This window comes from Cydia amplana, chromosome 1, assembly GCF_948474715.1.
Source record: "Cydia amplana chromosome 1, ilCydAmpl1.1, whole genome shotgun sequence".
Classification (NCBI taxonomy): Eukaryota; Metazoa; Arthropoda; class Insecta; order Lepidoptera; family Tortricidae; genus Cydia; species Cydia amplana.
The window spans coordinates 11,531,038-11,546,878 of NC_086069.1; the positions used below are offsets into that span (position 1 = coordinate 11,531,038).

At 41.0% G+C, this 15,841-nt stretch overlaps 1 protein-coding gene across 1 annotated transcript; it reads left to right on the forward strand.

The window, feature by feature from the left end:
• Positions 1 to 4,632: 4,632 nt before the first annotated feature.
• On the forward strand, positions 4,633 to 14,989 carry LOC134653147 (uncharacterized). Its single transcript, XM_063508480.1, has 4 exons — positions 4,633 to 4,810; positions 13,112 to 13,258; positions 13,560 to 13,763; positions 14,683 to 14,989. The coding sequence occupies exons 1-4, from the start codon at positions 4,724 to 4,726 to the stop codon at positions 14,980 to 14,982; spliced, it is 738 nt and encodes a 245-aa protein (XP_063364550.1). The 5' UTR covers positions 4,633 to 4,723; the 3' UTR covers positions 14,983 to 14,989.
• Positions 14,990 to 15,841: the final 852 nt, after the last annotated feature.

Consider the following 15,841-nt stretch of genomic DNA (forward strand, 5'->3'; position numbering starts at 1 on the left):
TAACTTTAGAAAAAAACTATTATTTTATTATTTATTTTTATTTCATTTAAGGGAAGCCTATTTTTTGATAGGGCAGCTTGGTCTCTTCTTACATTTCGATAATTTTGGAGTTTGCTTCATAAAGCATTTGCGGTAACGGTAAACTATGGGGCCACAGGTGAGGCAACTGACGGTTAAAATGAATGTCAAAAATGAGATGCAGGACATTATCTCCTTGTCTTGCTCATACACTTGTGGAATTGTGGTGATCGTATAGTTCTGAACGCCTCACGGACATAAGGTAGGCAGCCCAAAAGCGTTGCAACTGCCAATACTGTCAATGAGACGGAGATACAGACCATCTTCCAAACCTGAAAGATAAAACAGATGGGGCTTAATCATGGAAGAATACAGGCTCGAGGTTTCTTTGAATTGGTGCGTTCGAATTTCGTAAATATTTCGATGCTGCTATGTTCAATTGATTATCCAGTGTGTAGGGTCACTTGTCGAACATTGAAACAATCGTACACAGTGAAACTTTGCGATATCTCGGAAACTAGGTGTTATCAGCTAGTGCCATCTATCAAGCAAGGGCAGGCTCAGGGACCCCTAGCACCTCCCCAATACGCGAGCGCGCCTCGGAGAAGGAGCACGTTGCTACGAGCGTTATTGTGAATTCGTGCGACAAAAGTAATATTTTTCATTTATGTTTCGCAATTTTTTACCAAGATATAGAATCTAGTTTGGTTTTGTTCTATGTGTATTAAAGTTACTTTGGAGCTAAATATTTTTAAATTTCGTTCACTCTTTGGTGCAGTTTTTTTTAATTGTTTCAAAAAACACCCCCTAGTCTCACAATGAAACATTTTTATGTAGTAAACAATGAAACATAATGTTCACTGAACACCAGTATCAGTACACAATGAAACAAACTCATTATTTTTTTAATTAATTAAAGACTATGTGCGAATTTTGTGAAACTAAAATACCATGAAAATTGATAATAATTTGTCTATCATATGACAAAATATACGATACTTAACTTTAGAAATGGCTGAGATAGGATAGTTTATATGTTGAATGTTTCATTGATGGCAAGGTTAAGGTCACATGTCTTACATTTAAACAGTCGTTTATTAACACTATGTTGCAAGAAAGTGTATAATATCAAGCATGGATATTCTTAAAACCCTCCCGCGTCCACCTAGTTGGCAATCATGCTCCGTGGACATAAAAGGCGCCTTTCTCGCAGCATGCCGTAAGTGCCGACCAGATTTTCGATTCACAATGAAACTTAGGTGCGCGTACAATGAAACAAGTCTTTCGTTTTTAGATATTTCAGCAATCTTATAACGATTCCATATTTCGGAAACCTTTTAAATAACAAATTTCAGCCTACCACTATTTTCTACGTTCCTTTCTCATTAATTGATTGAAAGGATCTATGTATTAATATAACTTATTTATTACAACGTTTCAATGTTTATTAAGGATGTTTCATGGTAGACTATATTACATCTGTTTCACTGTAAAAATTAGAGTGTTTCATTGAAAACATGCACAAGTACACAATGAAACAAAACTCATTTTTCAAAAAAAGCTTTATAATACAGAAACTGTTAAAAATAAGTAGAAACCAAGAACGCCATATGATAGCCAAATAAATTGTTTATCTTCGTACGAAATATCACACTCATAACTTTAAAAACACCAGAGATAGGAAGGCTTGAACTTTTAGTGTTTCACTGATCAACAACTAACCCTACCTACATGAAACAAGCTTATGTATACAAGGCTAGTTGTTAATTGTTAGGGTTCCGTACCCAAAGGGTAAAAAACGGGATCCTATTACTAAGACTTTAGGCCCGATTCGGATTTTGTAATAGATATCTATTAGACATCGCCAAGATACGCTAACGATATGTTTAAGATCTAACCTGTCAAATTTGACATTTCCGCGATTCTGGATATATAGGTGAACCAGGATCTATTGAGGGTGCGCCATGTTGCGGAATTTCACTGGAACTAATTTTTTCATACTACACTGAATTGTCACCCTATACATGAGAATAACAGCGCCCTCTTGACAATTATCATATATTACTGGTCAGGCTATACTTTTGAACGATTTCCACAAGATATTACTTAGAGATCTAATTCACATCTAATAGATATCTTACACGATCTATCGTAAAAGTGACATTGGTTGCCCGAATTGCGCTGCAAAAGAGAACTAGTTGAATTCTAAACTATAACGTATCTAGAATGGATCTAGTACGTGTCGTCTCTTGTGAATATCTTGTTCTTGAAGTTCGAATACGGCAGTTCGCTGTCCGTCCGTCCGTCTGTCACTAGGCTGTATCTCATGAACCGCGATAGCTAGATAGTTGAAATTTTCACAAATGATGTATCTCTGTTGCCGCTATAACAACAAATAGGTACTAAAAATAAAATGAATATTTAAGGGGGGCTCCCATACAACAAACACGATTTTTTTGCTCTATTTTTTGTTGATGGTGCGGAACCCTCCGTGCGCGAGTCCGACTCGCACTTGGCCGGTTTTTTATGAATGGCAGTCGATTAGGTTTGTATTGAGGATCAAATGTCTATATGAAGGATCAATTGCATAGATACAGAATTTTTAGGATATAGGATGCGGATTCGGAATTATTTTTTCAGTCTCGCCGGTTAAAGGGTTAAAATAATATAAAAGTCACACATGATAGAGTCTGACAATCGCTCTTTACTGACGAAACGCTCCTAACATTACCCTTAAAAAAAAACTACTTCAAAATAGATAAAATAAAGTACCTATTATCCCGTTTAATGAAGTCGGTGCCAAGCGAAATATGAAGTTACAATACCTAGTTATAATATAATTTTCTATCTATTTAACCAGCGGCGGTAGCGTGGTAGGATTTTTATCGCCTGTTACTATGCCTGTCACTTTCGCACTTACATACTTGTTTACTTGTTAGAACGTGACAGGCATGTTGACAGGTGATAAAAATGCGACCGTGCCTCAACCGCAGATATAAAACTCAACATGCGTCAACAACCCTATAGCGAGGTAGACTAGCAAGAACTTGCATGCAAGTTACGTTACATTGTCGACTACTCTATGAGGTGTACTAAAGTGTAAATCAATAGAACTTGCTAACTATGTAAACAAAAGTTACTAGTAAATTGACATTCAGTGTCAATTTTAGTATGGCGGTTTGTTTACATAGTTAGCAAGTTCTATTGAATGACACTTTAGTGTACTACACTCAGGGCCCGATTCGGATTTTGTAATAGAATTAGATATCTTTTAGACATCGCCAAGATATGATAACGATATGTTTAAAATCTAACCTGTCAAATTTGACATTTCCGCGATTCTGGAGATACTCTTGAACGATTTCCACAAGATATTACTTAGAGATCTAATTCACATTTAATAGATATCTAACACGATCTATCGTAAAAGTGACATTGGTTGCCAGAATTGCGCTGCAAAAGAGGACTAGTTGAAATTTGAAATCTAAACTATAACGTATCTAGAATGGATCTAGTACGTGTCGTCTCTTGTGAATATCTTGAAGTTCGAATACGGCAGTCAGTTTGATCAAAACGCGGTGTAATGAAAATTGCATGCAAGTTCTTGCTAGTCTAAACCTTGCCCCGCGGAACGCCCTACTATCACACGTGTGTTAGAGCCTGTGCGGAAAGAGAAGAGTCGTGGATTGTATGGGGCCCAATACATTTCACGACTCTTCTCATTCCGAACAGACTCTAGTAATTAGTATACGAGTTCCATACTACGGTAATACTGGGTCCAAGAGTTAAAATATACAAAAATATATTCGTACCGACAACTTCTGTGTTTCGCCGGCTTTCTCAAAGCAGCTTGCTGAATGTAACTTTTGCAAGCAATTTAACGTTTTATCAACTCTTCATTCATCATCAATGCATAATATTAAGCTTTTATATAAGCACAATAAATTTAATTTACAGAACATGTCCTCAGGGCAAATTACAGTTTTGACATAAGGTAACTGAAGTTCCTATACCATAGAAGCATAGAAGGTAGGATCCTATGGAAGTGGTATAAGTACGCGTGCCTCCGTGAGGGACAAAACATAGGCAATGCGACACTATGATTGGTCGAATTTATTTGTTGCCGACCATAATATAGTGTGTCAAACGACTGTCTTATTTCAAACATAGACAGAGTCATAATACCTACTATCTTTGTCTTACACTAGTACTAGCACCCAAAAGAAAAGGATGAGTATGGTTTTCCTGGTTCTTACTGACTGACAAATTAGTTTCTATCTACGGAATAGGAGCAGATTAGACTCTCGCGCGAGCCACGAGACGAGCCGCGAGCCGCGCCACGAGACGCGAGTCCACCGCTTACACTTGCGTTCGGCTTGTCATTCGGTTATAAACCTTATAGTTTAAATTATATTAGCTCGACGAGCTTGCGAGCCACGAGACGAGCCGCGAGACCACCGCTTACACTCGCGTCTCGTGGCGCGGCTCGCGGCTCGTCTCGTGGCTCGCGCGAGAGTCTAATTCGCCTAAAAGAAGAGTGGCTGATAGAGCCTAGTTCTCTTGCAGCTGCCATAAAGTTGACAAATATGTCAAATGACAGTAGATTGTGATTTGTTTCCGTCACTGAGGACAAAATATTTCTACAGAAAAATCTTTATTTTTTCGTTTAATTTGCATTTAGTGTCATTTAATTTATGTGCTTATAATGAGATTGTTTTTTATTGTACTTTTGGCGACTTCAGTATGGACATTGCCGCAAGATAAAGTACTACAACAGCGTCTACCGAGTCAGGTACTACTACGTTAGCTTAATACTCATTTTTAGGATCTAATTGCTGGATGAAGTTGTGACTCATTCACCTAGAGGTAGGGTTGCCATAATTAGTCGGAACTGATAAGGGACAGTGGTATTCTAGGGCCATATTGCGCCTCAGAAACTTTCGCGCGGGCCACCGAGGGGGGGGGGGGGTGCATCTGGTTTCTGCTGCGGTTTCATACTCTTCATAGGCAGGGTCACTACCCACTAGGCCATACTGGTCGACAAAATACGGACAAAAACGGGACCACTAAAAATACTTACGTGATACTTAAATACGGTGACAGTCCCGTATATACGGGACGTATGGCAACCCTACCTAGCGGTCATTAAGCAACGGTTTCGGAAAAATCATAAATTTTGTGTCAATTCTGAGCCGTGCTAACCTAACTTTTATAACTTGATTGTTTCAAAAAACATGAATGTCGATCTAGCTAGTACAGTCGCCATCAGTATCGGAGCTGTCGAGGTGCTCAAAAATATCTGAACACCCACTCTAACGCCTTGACAATAGAGGCGTGTTCAGATATTATATATCTGATGGCGACTGTACCAGAATCTAACCAAAGTTAACTACTGTTCTGATGGTTGTTATGCTATATATTGAGGGGAATTTCTATGATTTCTACGAAACTATTAATTTTCGCTTAACATACAATATATATGGGTCAAATCGGTACCTCTTAAATCCTCTATATTGTGGCATCATTTGATCCGTCCTGAACCTTGTATAGTGGACAGACATAAAAATAAGCACCAAAACAATACACAAGCGTACTATTCTTATTATAGAATAGAATAGAATAAAATGTATTCAGGACGCTTATACAACAATATTTTATAAAATCATGTCACAAAAACGGTTTAAAACGTCACTGAAAAGATTTCCACTCAGCTTGGTGTCAAGGTATCTTATGAGTACCTTGACGCTGGTCTTCCGTGGTATTAGCGGTCTACTTATTGTACAACATTTTATTCAGTTTCACCTTTCCCGTTGTCTGTATGTACCTAATCGATTTTTGCAAGCTAAGTGTAAATGCCATTATTTGATTAAACTGAAACTTCACATATTTATGTAAGTTTGATGACAATGCAATTTTGTGGTACCATCGAGCTGATCTTATGATCGAGACCTGATATGAACTGTGAGCATGACCTGCGATGTTTTATCATAGATACCATAGGAACTCTGTGATAAAACATCGCAGCTTCATTGTGTTTTAGTTGTTAGAATTGTCTCAATGAGTATTAATTGACTGTTGAAATAAAATAACGGTTAGGGATAAAAGCTTTATTTTAATTAAAAACCAAACCATCTTATATTTAAAACATCAGATCTTGTCAGTCGAGTAACTATAATTTTCTCTAAGGCCCGATCCATAAACGCATGTTCTTTATTTTTATTGTCTCTAGGTCCTAGAGTACCTAGATTAGAGAAAGATCACCTGGTGCAGCATTTATAGCACATTACTACTGTGCAGGATTGGGGCTGATGGCAGCAAACAAAACAACCCTGTACACAGTAAATGAAGTATATTAATAAAAAATGTAAAAATAGAGGCGCTTGATGCGCGGACGCGACATGGTGTCATGCCGGTCGTTCGTGGAGTGTGAGTGGGGAGACAGCGGCCGCGCCGCTCCGGCGCCGGTGCCCGCCGCCCGCGCCCCGCAGCCCGGAATCGTCCTCCGGTCTTGTCGTCACGCAGTGGTGGCGTGAACAGGGTCCCCGCCTTGGAAGCCCTGGCTTGCAAGAGAATCATCCATTTCGCTATCTCGGACTGGCAGGAGGCAGACTCGGTTTACTGCCCTCTTCACCATGCCTCTGGCAGTTTTAAACTCCGCCACTCTGGTGATGCCGTCCTGGCCTTTATACAGTTGGTGCACTCGTCCCAAGCGCCACCGCATCGGTGGGACGTTGTCATCTTTAATTACGACGAGATCACCCTCCTTCAGCTCGTTCTGCTTCTCCCTCCATTTGGTCCGCAGCTGTAGCTCGCTCAGATACTCATCGTGGAAGCGGGTCCAAAAGTGTTGTCTCATCTGTTCTATTCTTTGATATCTGTTCGGACAATTGGTAGTAACAGGTGTCTCTGGTAAGGCGGTGAGTGGACGCCCTATCAGGAAGTGCCCTGGAGTCAGAGGAGACAGATCAGAGGGATCTGACGTCAGAGGGGTCAACGGCCGAGAATTTAGGATACTTTCAATTTGAGTGAATAGTGTCGTTAACCCTTCGAACGTCAGACTAGAATTACCAATTACACGTTTTAATAGTGACTTTGCCGATTTTATCCCTGCTTCAAAGATACCTCCAAAGTGAGGTGAATACGCCGGACTGAAGTGAAATTTGATGCCCTTATCATGGGCGGCCTCAGTCATGGCCTTTTGGCTTGCTCGCAACATTTTACCCAACTCGTTACAGGCTCCCACGAAGTTGGTGCCATTATCACAATAAAGGTCATGAGGCCTGCCGCGGCGTGATATAAATCGACGGAAAGTCATGAGAAAGGCTTCAGTACTCAGACTGCTCACTACTTCCAAGTGAACAGCCTTGGTACTGAGACATACAAACAGACATAACCAACATTTGGATAACTTGCAGCCCCTGCCTTGACGATTTGCAATTAAGAAGGGACCTGCAAAATCCATACCCGTTACTGTAAACGCGTAAGTTAGTGTAACTCGAGGAGGAGGCAAGTTACCCATCATGGGCTGGATTGAGTTGCCTTGAATACGCACGCACACTATACATTTTCTAAAAGTGCTACGCGCAAGATTTCTTCCCCCTATAGGCCAATATTGGTCTCTGACAATATTTAATAACAATTGAGGACCACAGTGCATGTGGCTCTCATGCTCCTTTCTAAATAAAAGTTTAGTAAAAGGGTGTTTTGAACACAACAATATTGGGTGCTTTTTAGAATATTCACAAATCGATCCTTGTATACGTCCTCCAACTCTAATCAGGTCATGCTCATCCAAGAAGGGATTGAAGGCTAACATTTTGGACTTACGATGTACAGGCCGACCTTGCTTGAGGCACTGGAGGTCGTCTGCGAATGAATCCCTTTGGCTGACCTTGATGAGAGTTCGAGTAGACTTATTTAATTCGTCACTCGATAAAAAGCCGCTTTGACGTACATTTATTGCTTGTCTACAGTTAAAAATAAACCTTAAAATGTATCCTACCACGCGAATCATTCGGTGGAACTTGGAAAACCGATCAAAGTCGAATGACGGCTGCTTTGAGACTAAGCAAGTATAAACCTTTAATTCTGGCAGCTCGACGCTGCTTATTTTAGTGCTAGGCCACTCATTCTCGGGTTTCATCAAGAATGAAGGACCTTCGAACCACATATTAGCATTTTGCAACTGGCTCGGGCTGATGCCTCGCGAGGCAATATCTGCCGGATTCATATCCGTAGGTACATGATTCCACGAAGATTTGTCAGTCAGCTCGTGTATTTCATTCACTCTATTGTAAACGAACTGTTTTAGATTGCTTGGATTCACATTCTTGACCCAACCTAATACAATAGTACTATCACTCCAAAAGTATTTTTTGTGAAAACTGCATGTGAGTGACTGACATACCTTCGCGCTCAATTGAGCTCCAAGCAAAGCAGCAGCCAATTCGAGCCTCGGAATGGTCGATTTTTTTACTATCGGTGTGACCCGGGCTTTAGCACAGAGCAACTTTACTGAAACATTGCCCTTCGAGTCCACACAACGTATATAAATGCAAGTTGCGAATGCATTCTGGGATGCATCCGCAAAGCAATGAAGTTGTATCGATGCCGGTGAGTCTTGCATGACAAAGCGTGGAATCCTTATGTCTGCAATTTGATGTATATTGGATATGAAATTATTCCACTCTTTGTTCATATCGCAAGGCACCGGATCATCCCACCCGAGTCCAGAAAGCCAAAGTTTCTGCAGCAACATTTTAGGTACTATTGTGCAAGGGCTTAGCAAGCCAAGTGGATCAAATATCTTGCAAGTAGCTGACAGAATATTTCTCTTCGTGGACACGGGCTCATTATCGAAATCAACTAAAAACTTGAAATTATCTTGTGAAGGACACCAATTCAACCCAAGCACTGATGATTGGTTTTGTAAATTTGAATATTGGTCATTTGCTTGCGATAAATTCTTTTCATCACAAGTGGTTGAAGTGGGGTCGTTCGCAAATATACATGGTACATTTGTTCGAAATTTTCTCAGCGGGAGACAAGCTTCGGCTAACTTGTCAACCACTGAATCGCGTATGCGTTTTAATTCAGTCAAATCATCACTGCCAGTAATGAGGTCATCGCAATAAAAGTCATTTTTAATTACATTTGCAATTTTAGGATCTGTGCATTCCTTTGAAAGCTGAACTAAACATCTGAAGGCTAAAAAGGATGCTGATGCCGTGCCATACGTGACAGTGTTGAGTTGCAGTGTTCTCAATGGTTGAGATTCGTTATCTCTCCATAATATCAACTGTAAATGACGTTGAGATTCGTCCAATGAGATCTGACGATACATTTTGGCTATGTCGCCAGTAAGAGCAAACTTATGTTGACGAAATCTCAGCAAAATAGACAATAGGTCATTTTGCACCACTGGGCCCACGTACTGAATGTCATTCAATGATTTACCTGATGTGGTGCGAGCTGATCCATTGAAAACTGTACGTAATTTGGTAGTTTCGCTTTTTTCCCGTAACACAGGGTGGTGGGGGAGATAATTGCCATTTGGTGGCCTTTCTATTTCAGTCAAGTGGCCCAGTGTTGCATATTCTTGAATAAATTCAGTATACATTTGTTTTACAGTAGGCTGCTTTCGAAAGCGCCGTTCTAAATTGAAAAAACATCTTTTAGCTAAAGCAAATGAGCCTCCCAGGACCTCTGGGGACTCTTTCAATGGCATTGAAACTTGAAATCGACCGGAGTCTAACCGGATTGTGTTTTTTACAAACAATTCTTCACATATTTGATCATCAGTGGAACATAACTTAGTGGGTGTGGTAAATGTTTCCAACTCCCAGAACTTGGAAAGTGAATCCTTGATCTCTTGGCTAAAATTACACAATACTTTACCTTGCGGCAAAATAGGTGTGGCAGGGCACATGGGTCCCGCTACCAACCAACCTAACTTTGAGTAAACTAGCGTAGGTCCGTTTTCGCCTAATGTCTTTTGATACCCAGCCTTAACAATATTCCACATTATGTCGGCCCCGATTAAAATATCAACTTTGTCACTTTTATAGAACAGAGGATCCGCCAAGCGAATATTGTTAGGTAAGTTCAATTCTTCTAGATTCAGATCCACATTGGGTACATTGTCAGAGACCGCTTGAGTAATTAGACAAGTTACGTCAACAGTATATGAATTAAATCTAGATTTAATTGTAATTGTGCAGCAATCAGAGGCACTTGATGTTATATTATTGAGCATAGTTACTTGTCTTTTTGAATTGTTGCTTTTAATATTTAGTTTCCTTTTCAGGTCTTCAGTTATGAAACCTCTTTGGCTACCACAGTCAATCATAGCTCGTGCAAGGTGAGTATTACCATGATCATCAGTGACTTCAACGATCGCGGTGCCCAGAAGAACCTCGCTATCGTCAATGGATGTTGAAAGTGACGTTACCGAAGTGCCAGCAGTAGCTGAGTTATGATTATTTGGCCCTTCACTACTAGGACCAGGTTTGTCGCAGCTGATGTTCTTGTTTTCATGGTAAGACTCATTTTTATTATTTTGATTATTATTTTTTCTACATAATAAACTATTATGCTTCTGATTACAGGCCCTGCAGGAGCTAAGACGACAGGTCTGTGTTCGATGGCCGGGGCGAAGGCAGTTGAGGCATAACCTTCGCTTGGTGATCTCAACTTCCCTCACCTCAGGTGACATCTCTGCAAACATTTTACATTCAAACAATCTATGATTCTGATTACACATGACACATGATCTGTTGTTTGACGCTGATGAAAAGAAGGACTTAACCTGACTATGCTCTTTGTTGTAATTATTATACTTTCCATATCTTGTTTGATTAAATTTATCATTTTTATTTTGATTATTATTTGTCTGAGCGCTCTTGGCGCTGCCTCCTTGCACAGTCTCCAATACGTCGGCACGATTTCTTAGAAACTGATAAAAGTCTTCAAGACGTGGAGACTCCGCAAGGGTGGCTTTGTACTCTTCCCACTTAATGCTAGTCACGCTGTCTAATTTTTGAACAACTATGTATATTATAAGAGTATCCCACATCTCTGTGCGCTCCCCAAGCGTATTCAAGGCTCTCAAATTTTTTGAAACGTGGTCTACAATAAATCTTAGTGACTTATGAGATTCTTTGTTAAGAGAGTCAAGTGTGAAAAATGATTTGAGATGATTATTTATCAGCACGTTCTTGTTATTGTATCTATTACAAAGTAGGTCCCACGCTACTTGATAATTATCGGCCGTAAACTCAATCGATTTTATTGTGACTGCAGCACCGCCCTCTAGGGAGGATCTGAGATAATGAAACTTGCTAATATTGGGAATAGTCTCGTTTCCATTGATCAGCGAGTCGAACGTATCCCGAAATTCGAGCCATTTTGTATAATTCCCATCAAAAGTGGGCAATTTTATCGTCGGGAGACGTAGCTGGCCAGAGTGACCAGCGCAATGATGATTAGAACTACTTCCAGTTGAAAGCCTCCTGCTGGGGCTTTCGACTCGCTTCTCATGGCTGGAGACCATTTCCTCAGCGCTGGAAATGACCGAGTAAAACTGATTTTCTATTTCAAATCTTTCTTGCAAACGTTTATCTAAATTAGCTTCACTGTCTTTAGATTCTATCCTCGTCTGAACAGATTCAAATTCTTGAAAGAGTTCGTTGACCTTTGTTAGTCTTAAATTAATATCGCTTATATTCTTAGTGGTCAACTCTTCCTTACTAATTTGTTCATACGGAGTAAGAAATTCCTTAAATTTAGTAATCCGCGATTTAATAGTACCGCGTTTTCGAACTAACATTTTCAGTTTCACTTCGTCCATTTCCCCGCTATCCTTGCTATCAGTGTCCGACATTTTATTTATATTCACTGAATCAATGCACACCAATAAATAAATGAAGAGAAGGGTTAAAATGTGCAAGCAAACCAAATTCCAGCGAGGCGAAGCAAGTAGATAAGCGAGTGCGCTGTTGCGCGGACACGTGGCGCTGTAGCCGGCGCGCTGACCGCCGAGCGCTTAGCAACAAGCCCGCGGCAACGAAGTAGCTGAGCGCCGCTCCACAACCACCTGGAATGTTCGGTGCGTGGGCTAAAGCGATGTGCTATGATTGTTGCGGATGCAATAACAGGGAAAGCAAAATACGCAAATAAATTGTAAGTTTGGTGCAGAATGGGTTAATAAGAAAAAACAGAAATAGAAAATCAGTTTTACTCGGTCATTTCCAGCGCTGAGGAAATGGTCTCCAGCCATGAGAAGCGAGTCGAAAGCCCCAGCAGGAGGCTTTCAACTGGAAGTAGTTCTAATCATCATTGCGCTGGTCACTCTGGCCAGCTACGTCTCCCGACGATAAAATTGCCCACTTTTGATGGGAATTATACAAAATGGCTCGAATTTCGGGATACGTTCGACTCGCTGATCAATGGAAACGAGACTATTCCCAATATTAGCAAGTTTCATTATCATCATTGCCATCAGCCCCAATCCTGCACAAGTTGGCCTCGCCCGACGAGTGCGTGATAGTGCAGGCACTGGGATGGCTTCTTTATTCTTTCTTGTGGACTTCACTGGCCATTGCTTGCTGGCCGTGTCCTGTCACGGTCGCCAACTTGTGCAGGATTGGGGCTGATGGCAGCAAACAAAACAACCCTGTACACAGTAAATGAAGTATATTAATAAAAAATGTAAAAATAGAGGCGCTTGATGCGCGGACGCGACATGGTGTCATGCCGGTCGTTCGTGGAGTGTGAGTGGGGAGACAGCGGCCGCGCCGCTCCGGCGCCGGTGCCCGCCGCCCGCGCCCCGCAGCCCGGAATCGTCCTCCGGTCTTGTCGTCACGCAGTGGTGGCGTGAACAACTACAGAAGCCGCATAATAGGCAATATCTGCCAAGCGTGATATAAAGGGCCGAGCGACGCGAGGCCAGTTTATAATTATGTTACATGTAGTGCTTTTATTAAATGAAGTCGTGGAAACAGCCTAAAATCAACATTAGCGTAAAAGTTCGTAAATGTCGACGAATTATTTCCTCGTACGCTTAAGTCTTTTTTTCTTTTTGTTTTTGACAAAGGTATCCAGTCAAGAACGCCCGCATGAGAAGTCAGGACGTGACTGCGCCAAGTCCAAGTGCGCGTCCAGCATAGCACAGAAAGCGGCGGCCGAAGCGAAGGCTGCGCAAGCGGCTCAAAACGCTGCGGGCGCGCAGGCTGCGCACATGGTCAGTGAGACTTTTTTTTTATGTGATAGTCAGCAAACGAGCAGACGAGCCGCCTGATGGGAAGCGGTCATCGTCGCCCATGGACATAAGCAACATCACAGGAGACACTTTCCTAGAAATAATTAGTGTGAAAATTAAATCTTATTTTCTATCTTAAAATTAGTCAGCCAGGAACGTGGCACGCCTTACGACCACAAGGATGCTGTATGTAAATAGTTATAAACGCTAAGAAACTTCCATTATTCCAAGAACTATGACGCCGTTTGAGTTGTTCAAATTAAAAATATAAGTTTCATTCCAGGTGAAAACTCAACTGGCGGAAAAGGCTCTACAAGCGGCGAAAGCGGCGGAGGCCGCGCTCGCGGGCAAGCAGGCAGTTGTTGAGCAGTTGCAGCAGGAGGTGCGGGAGACGGAGGCCGTGGTGGCGCAGAACCTGCAGGCCGTGCACCAGCAACAGGGCACCGTGGCCGCCGCTTGCCAGCTCGCTCAGCAGGCTAATGCTCAGGTAACCTCGACTAAAAGGAGCCCACTGATTAACAGTCCGCCGGACGGAATCGGGTCAGTTGTTCGGAACTGTCAAAATTTTGTTCTAACTGACAGGTCGATACCGTCCGGCGGACTGTTAATCAGTGGGCCCCTTAAGAAAACCCCATTGGGGGCAATGTGGGAGCGCACACTCTAAAGTCTTGGCTCGTCTCAGTACATCTCTTTGGTCACAACTATAGTTACCGTGCTCTGGTCGGGTGCAGACAGCGAATTCGTAGAACTAGGTAGCTTCGAATTTCAAAATTATCTCTCTAGAGTCCAACTATTTCATTGAAATGATCACACCGTAGCACCGCCATCATTCAGGATATTCATAGATTTCAAACAAAATAGTTAAATAAGTCTTTAAGAATTCGTTTTACCACGAAAAATACATTTAGCCGAGTAACATTTATCTTTTAACGGACCTGATTTTAAGAAATGCACTCTATTACAGCTTTAAGTTTACTCCATAGTCCTAAAGATACTGCATCCCAAAATACAAGAAGATTATGTTATAGGGTGGTCATTTCCCCTTACAGTTTATATTGTGCTCTATAAAAGATAACAGAATATATCAAACCTAATCAAAAACTGTTGTAACTTTGCGCCTTTACTAATGTCCTGTGGTAATAAGTTTTTTAATAACAAAACTTCCGTGAGACACAGACATATTAAATATATTAAAAACGGGTCACTCACGTATTTTAAGTCGAAACGCTCGACATGTTTCACTACGCACCGAGGAGCATCATCAGGAGTTTGCGTTAACGGTGACGGACCGGCGCAGACCCAATAATAGGCAGCGGTGGTAATAAGTTAATTAACTCAATAAAATATATTATTGTTTAATAACAAATCAATCATAATTGAAATCAATAATAATCGTTTGTCTACAGCACAAATTAATGATACAAGCGGTCAATCTAGCAGCCCAAGTGGAAAAATCCGCTAACTGTGTACTAGAAAAGACAAAAATTGGTCTACAGGAGAAGTCTAGAAATCTTGCTGAAGCACGAGCGAGGTTATCTCACTTACAACACAAGCTGCAGTGCGCATGCGCGGACTGTGCCGCGACCAAACAGGCTGCGCACGCCGCCTGCGAGGCTGCGCGAGCTGCGTGCGGCAACGCCAGGAGGAAGCGACGTAGGAGTATTCAAAATGCACTAACTTTAAGAGTTCCTAAAAAAAGTAACTAGTGGTTAACAATCTGTCGACTTAATTCACAGACAAGACATCCTCTAGACTGAGCATAGTAACGCTACCCCCTCTGCCATTTATACGGTAGTTTTACTCCATCTTCGAGTCAATCCCGTGCCGTGATTGGTCCGTGTCTTTGAACGGACCAATCACGGCACGGGATTCGCTCACCTCGTCCCCCCGCACCCCCGTATTTTTGGCAGCATCGGTTTCATGAAATAATTGCTCTAAACTCAGTCTAAAGGATTCCTAGTCTATGACTTAATTATAAAAATAATACGCCAAAATAGCATGGAAAGATGGCCTGATAAACAATTTAACTTTAAAACCTAACTAATCTACTGTCCACTCAAAGTTGGCTGATATGTTTAATATTAGCATACATCGGGGTTTTCGGTGCGGGAATGATTTCGTGTATATATAACTTTGTTTATTGTAAAATAATTACCAAACTATGAATTAAACGTAGGTAGTAAGGTCCAAATGTGCTTAGAAATGTTGAATTAGTATCGTTTTTTACAGTTTTTACCTGTTATTTGGCTAGTGTAAAACATTCCCGCACCAAAAACCCCGATGTATGAATATTAGGTCCTACTGCATATTTGAGGAGTTACAATTATGCAATCTTGTTTTGATATTTTGTGAGTTTATAATAATACTTTTAGAACAATTAATTTACTATAATTTGGTTAGGTCCCAGGTCCAGTGTTAAGATTAATAAAATAAAACCATAAAACTGAACATAAAACTTTGTTTCAATTTCATAAAACTTTGTTTCAATTTCATAAAACTTTGTTTCAATTTTAAATTACTTCAGATTGAAGTACAATATAGATATTTGTATCAGCGTCGGCCACG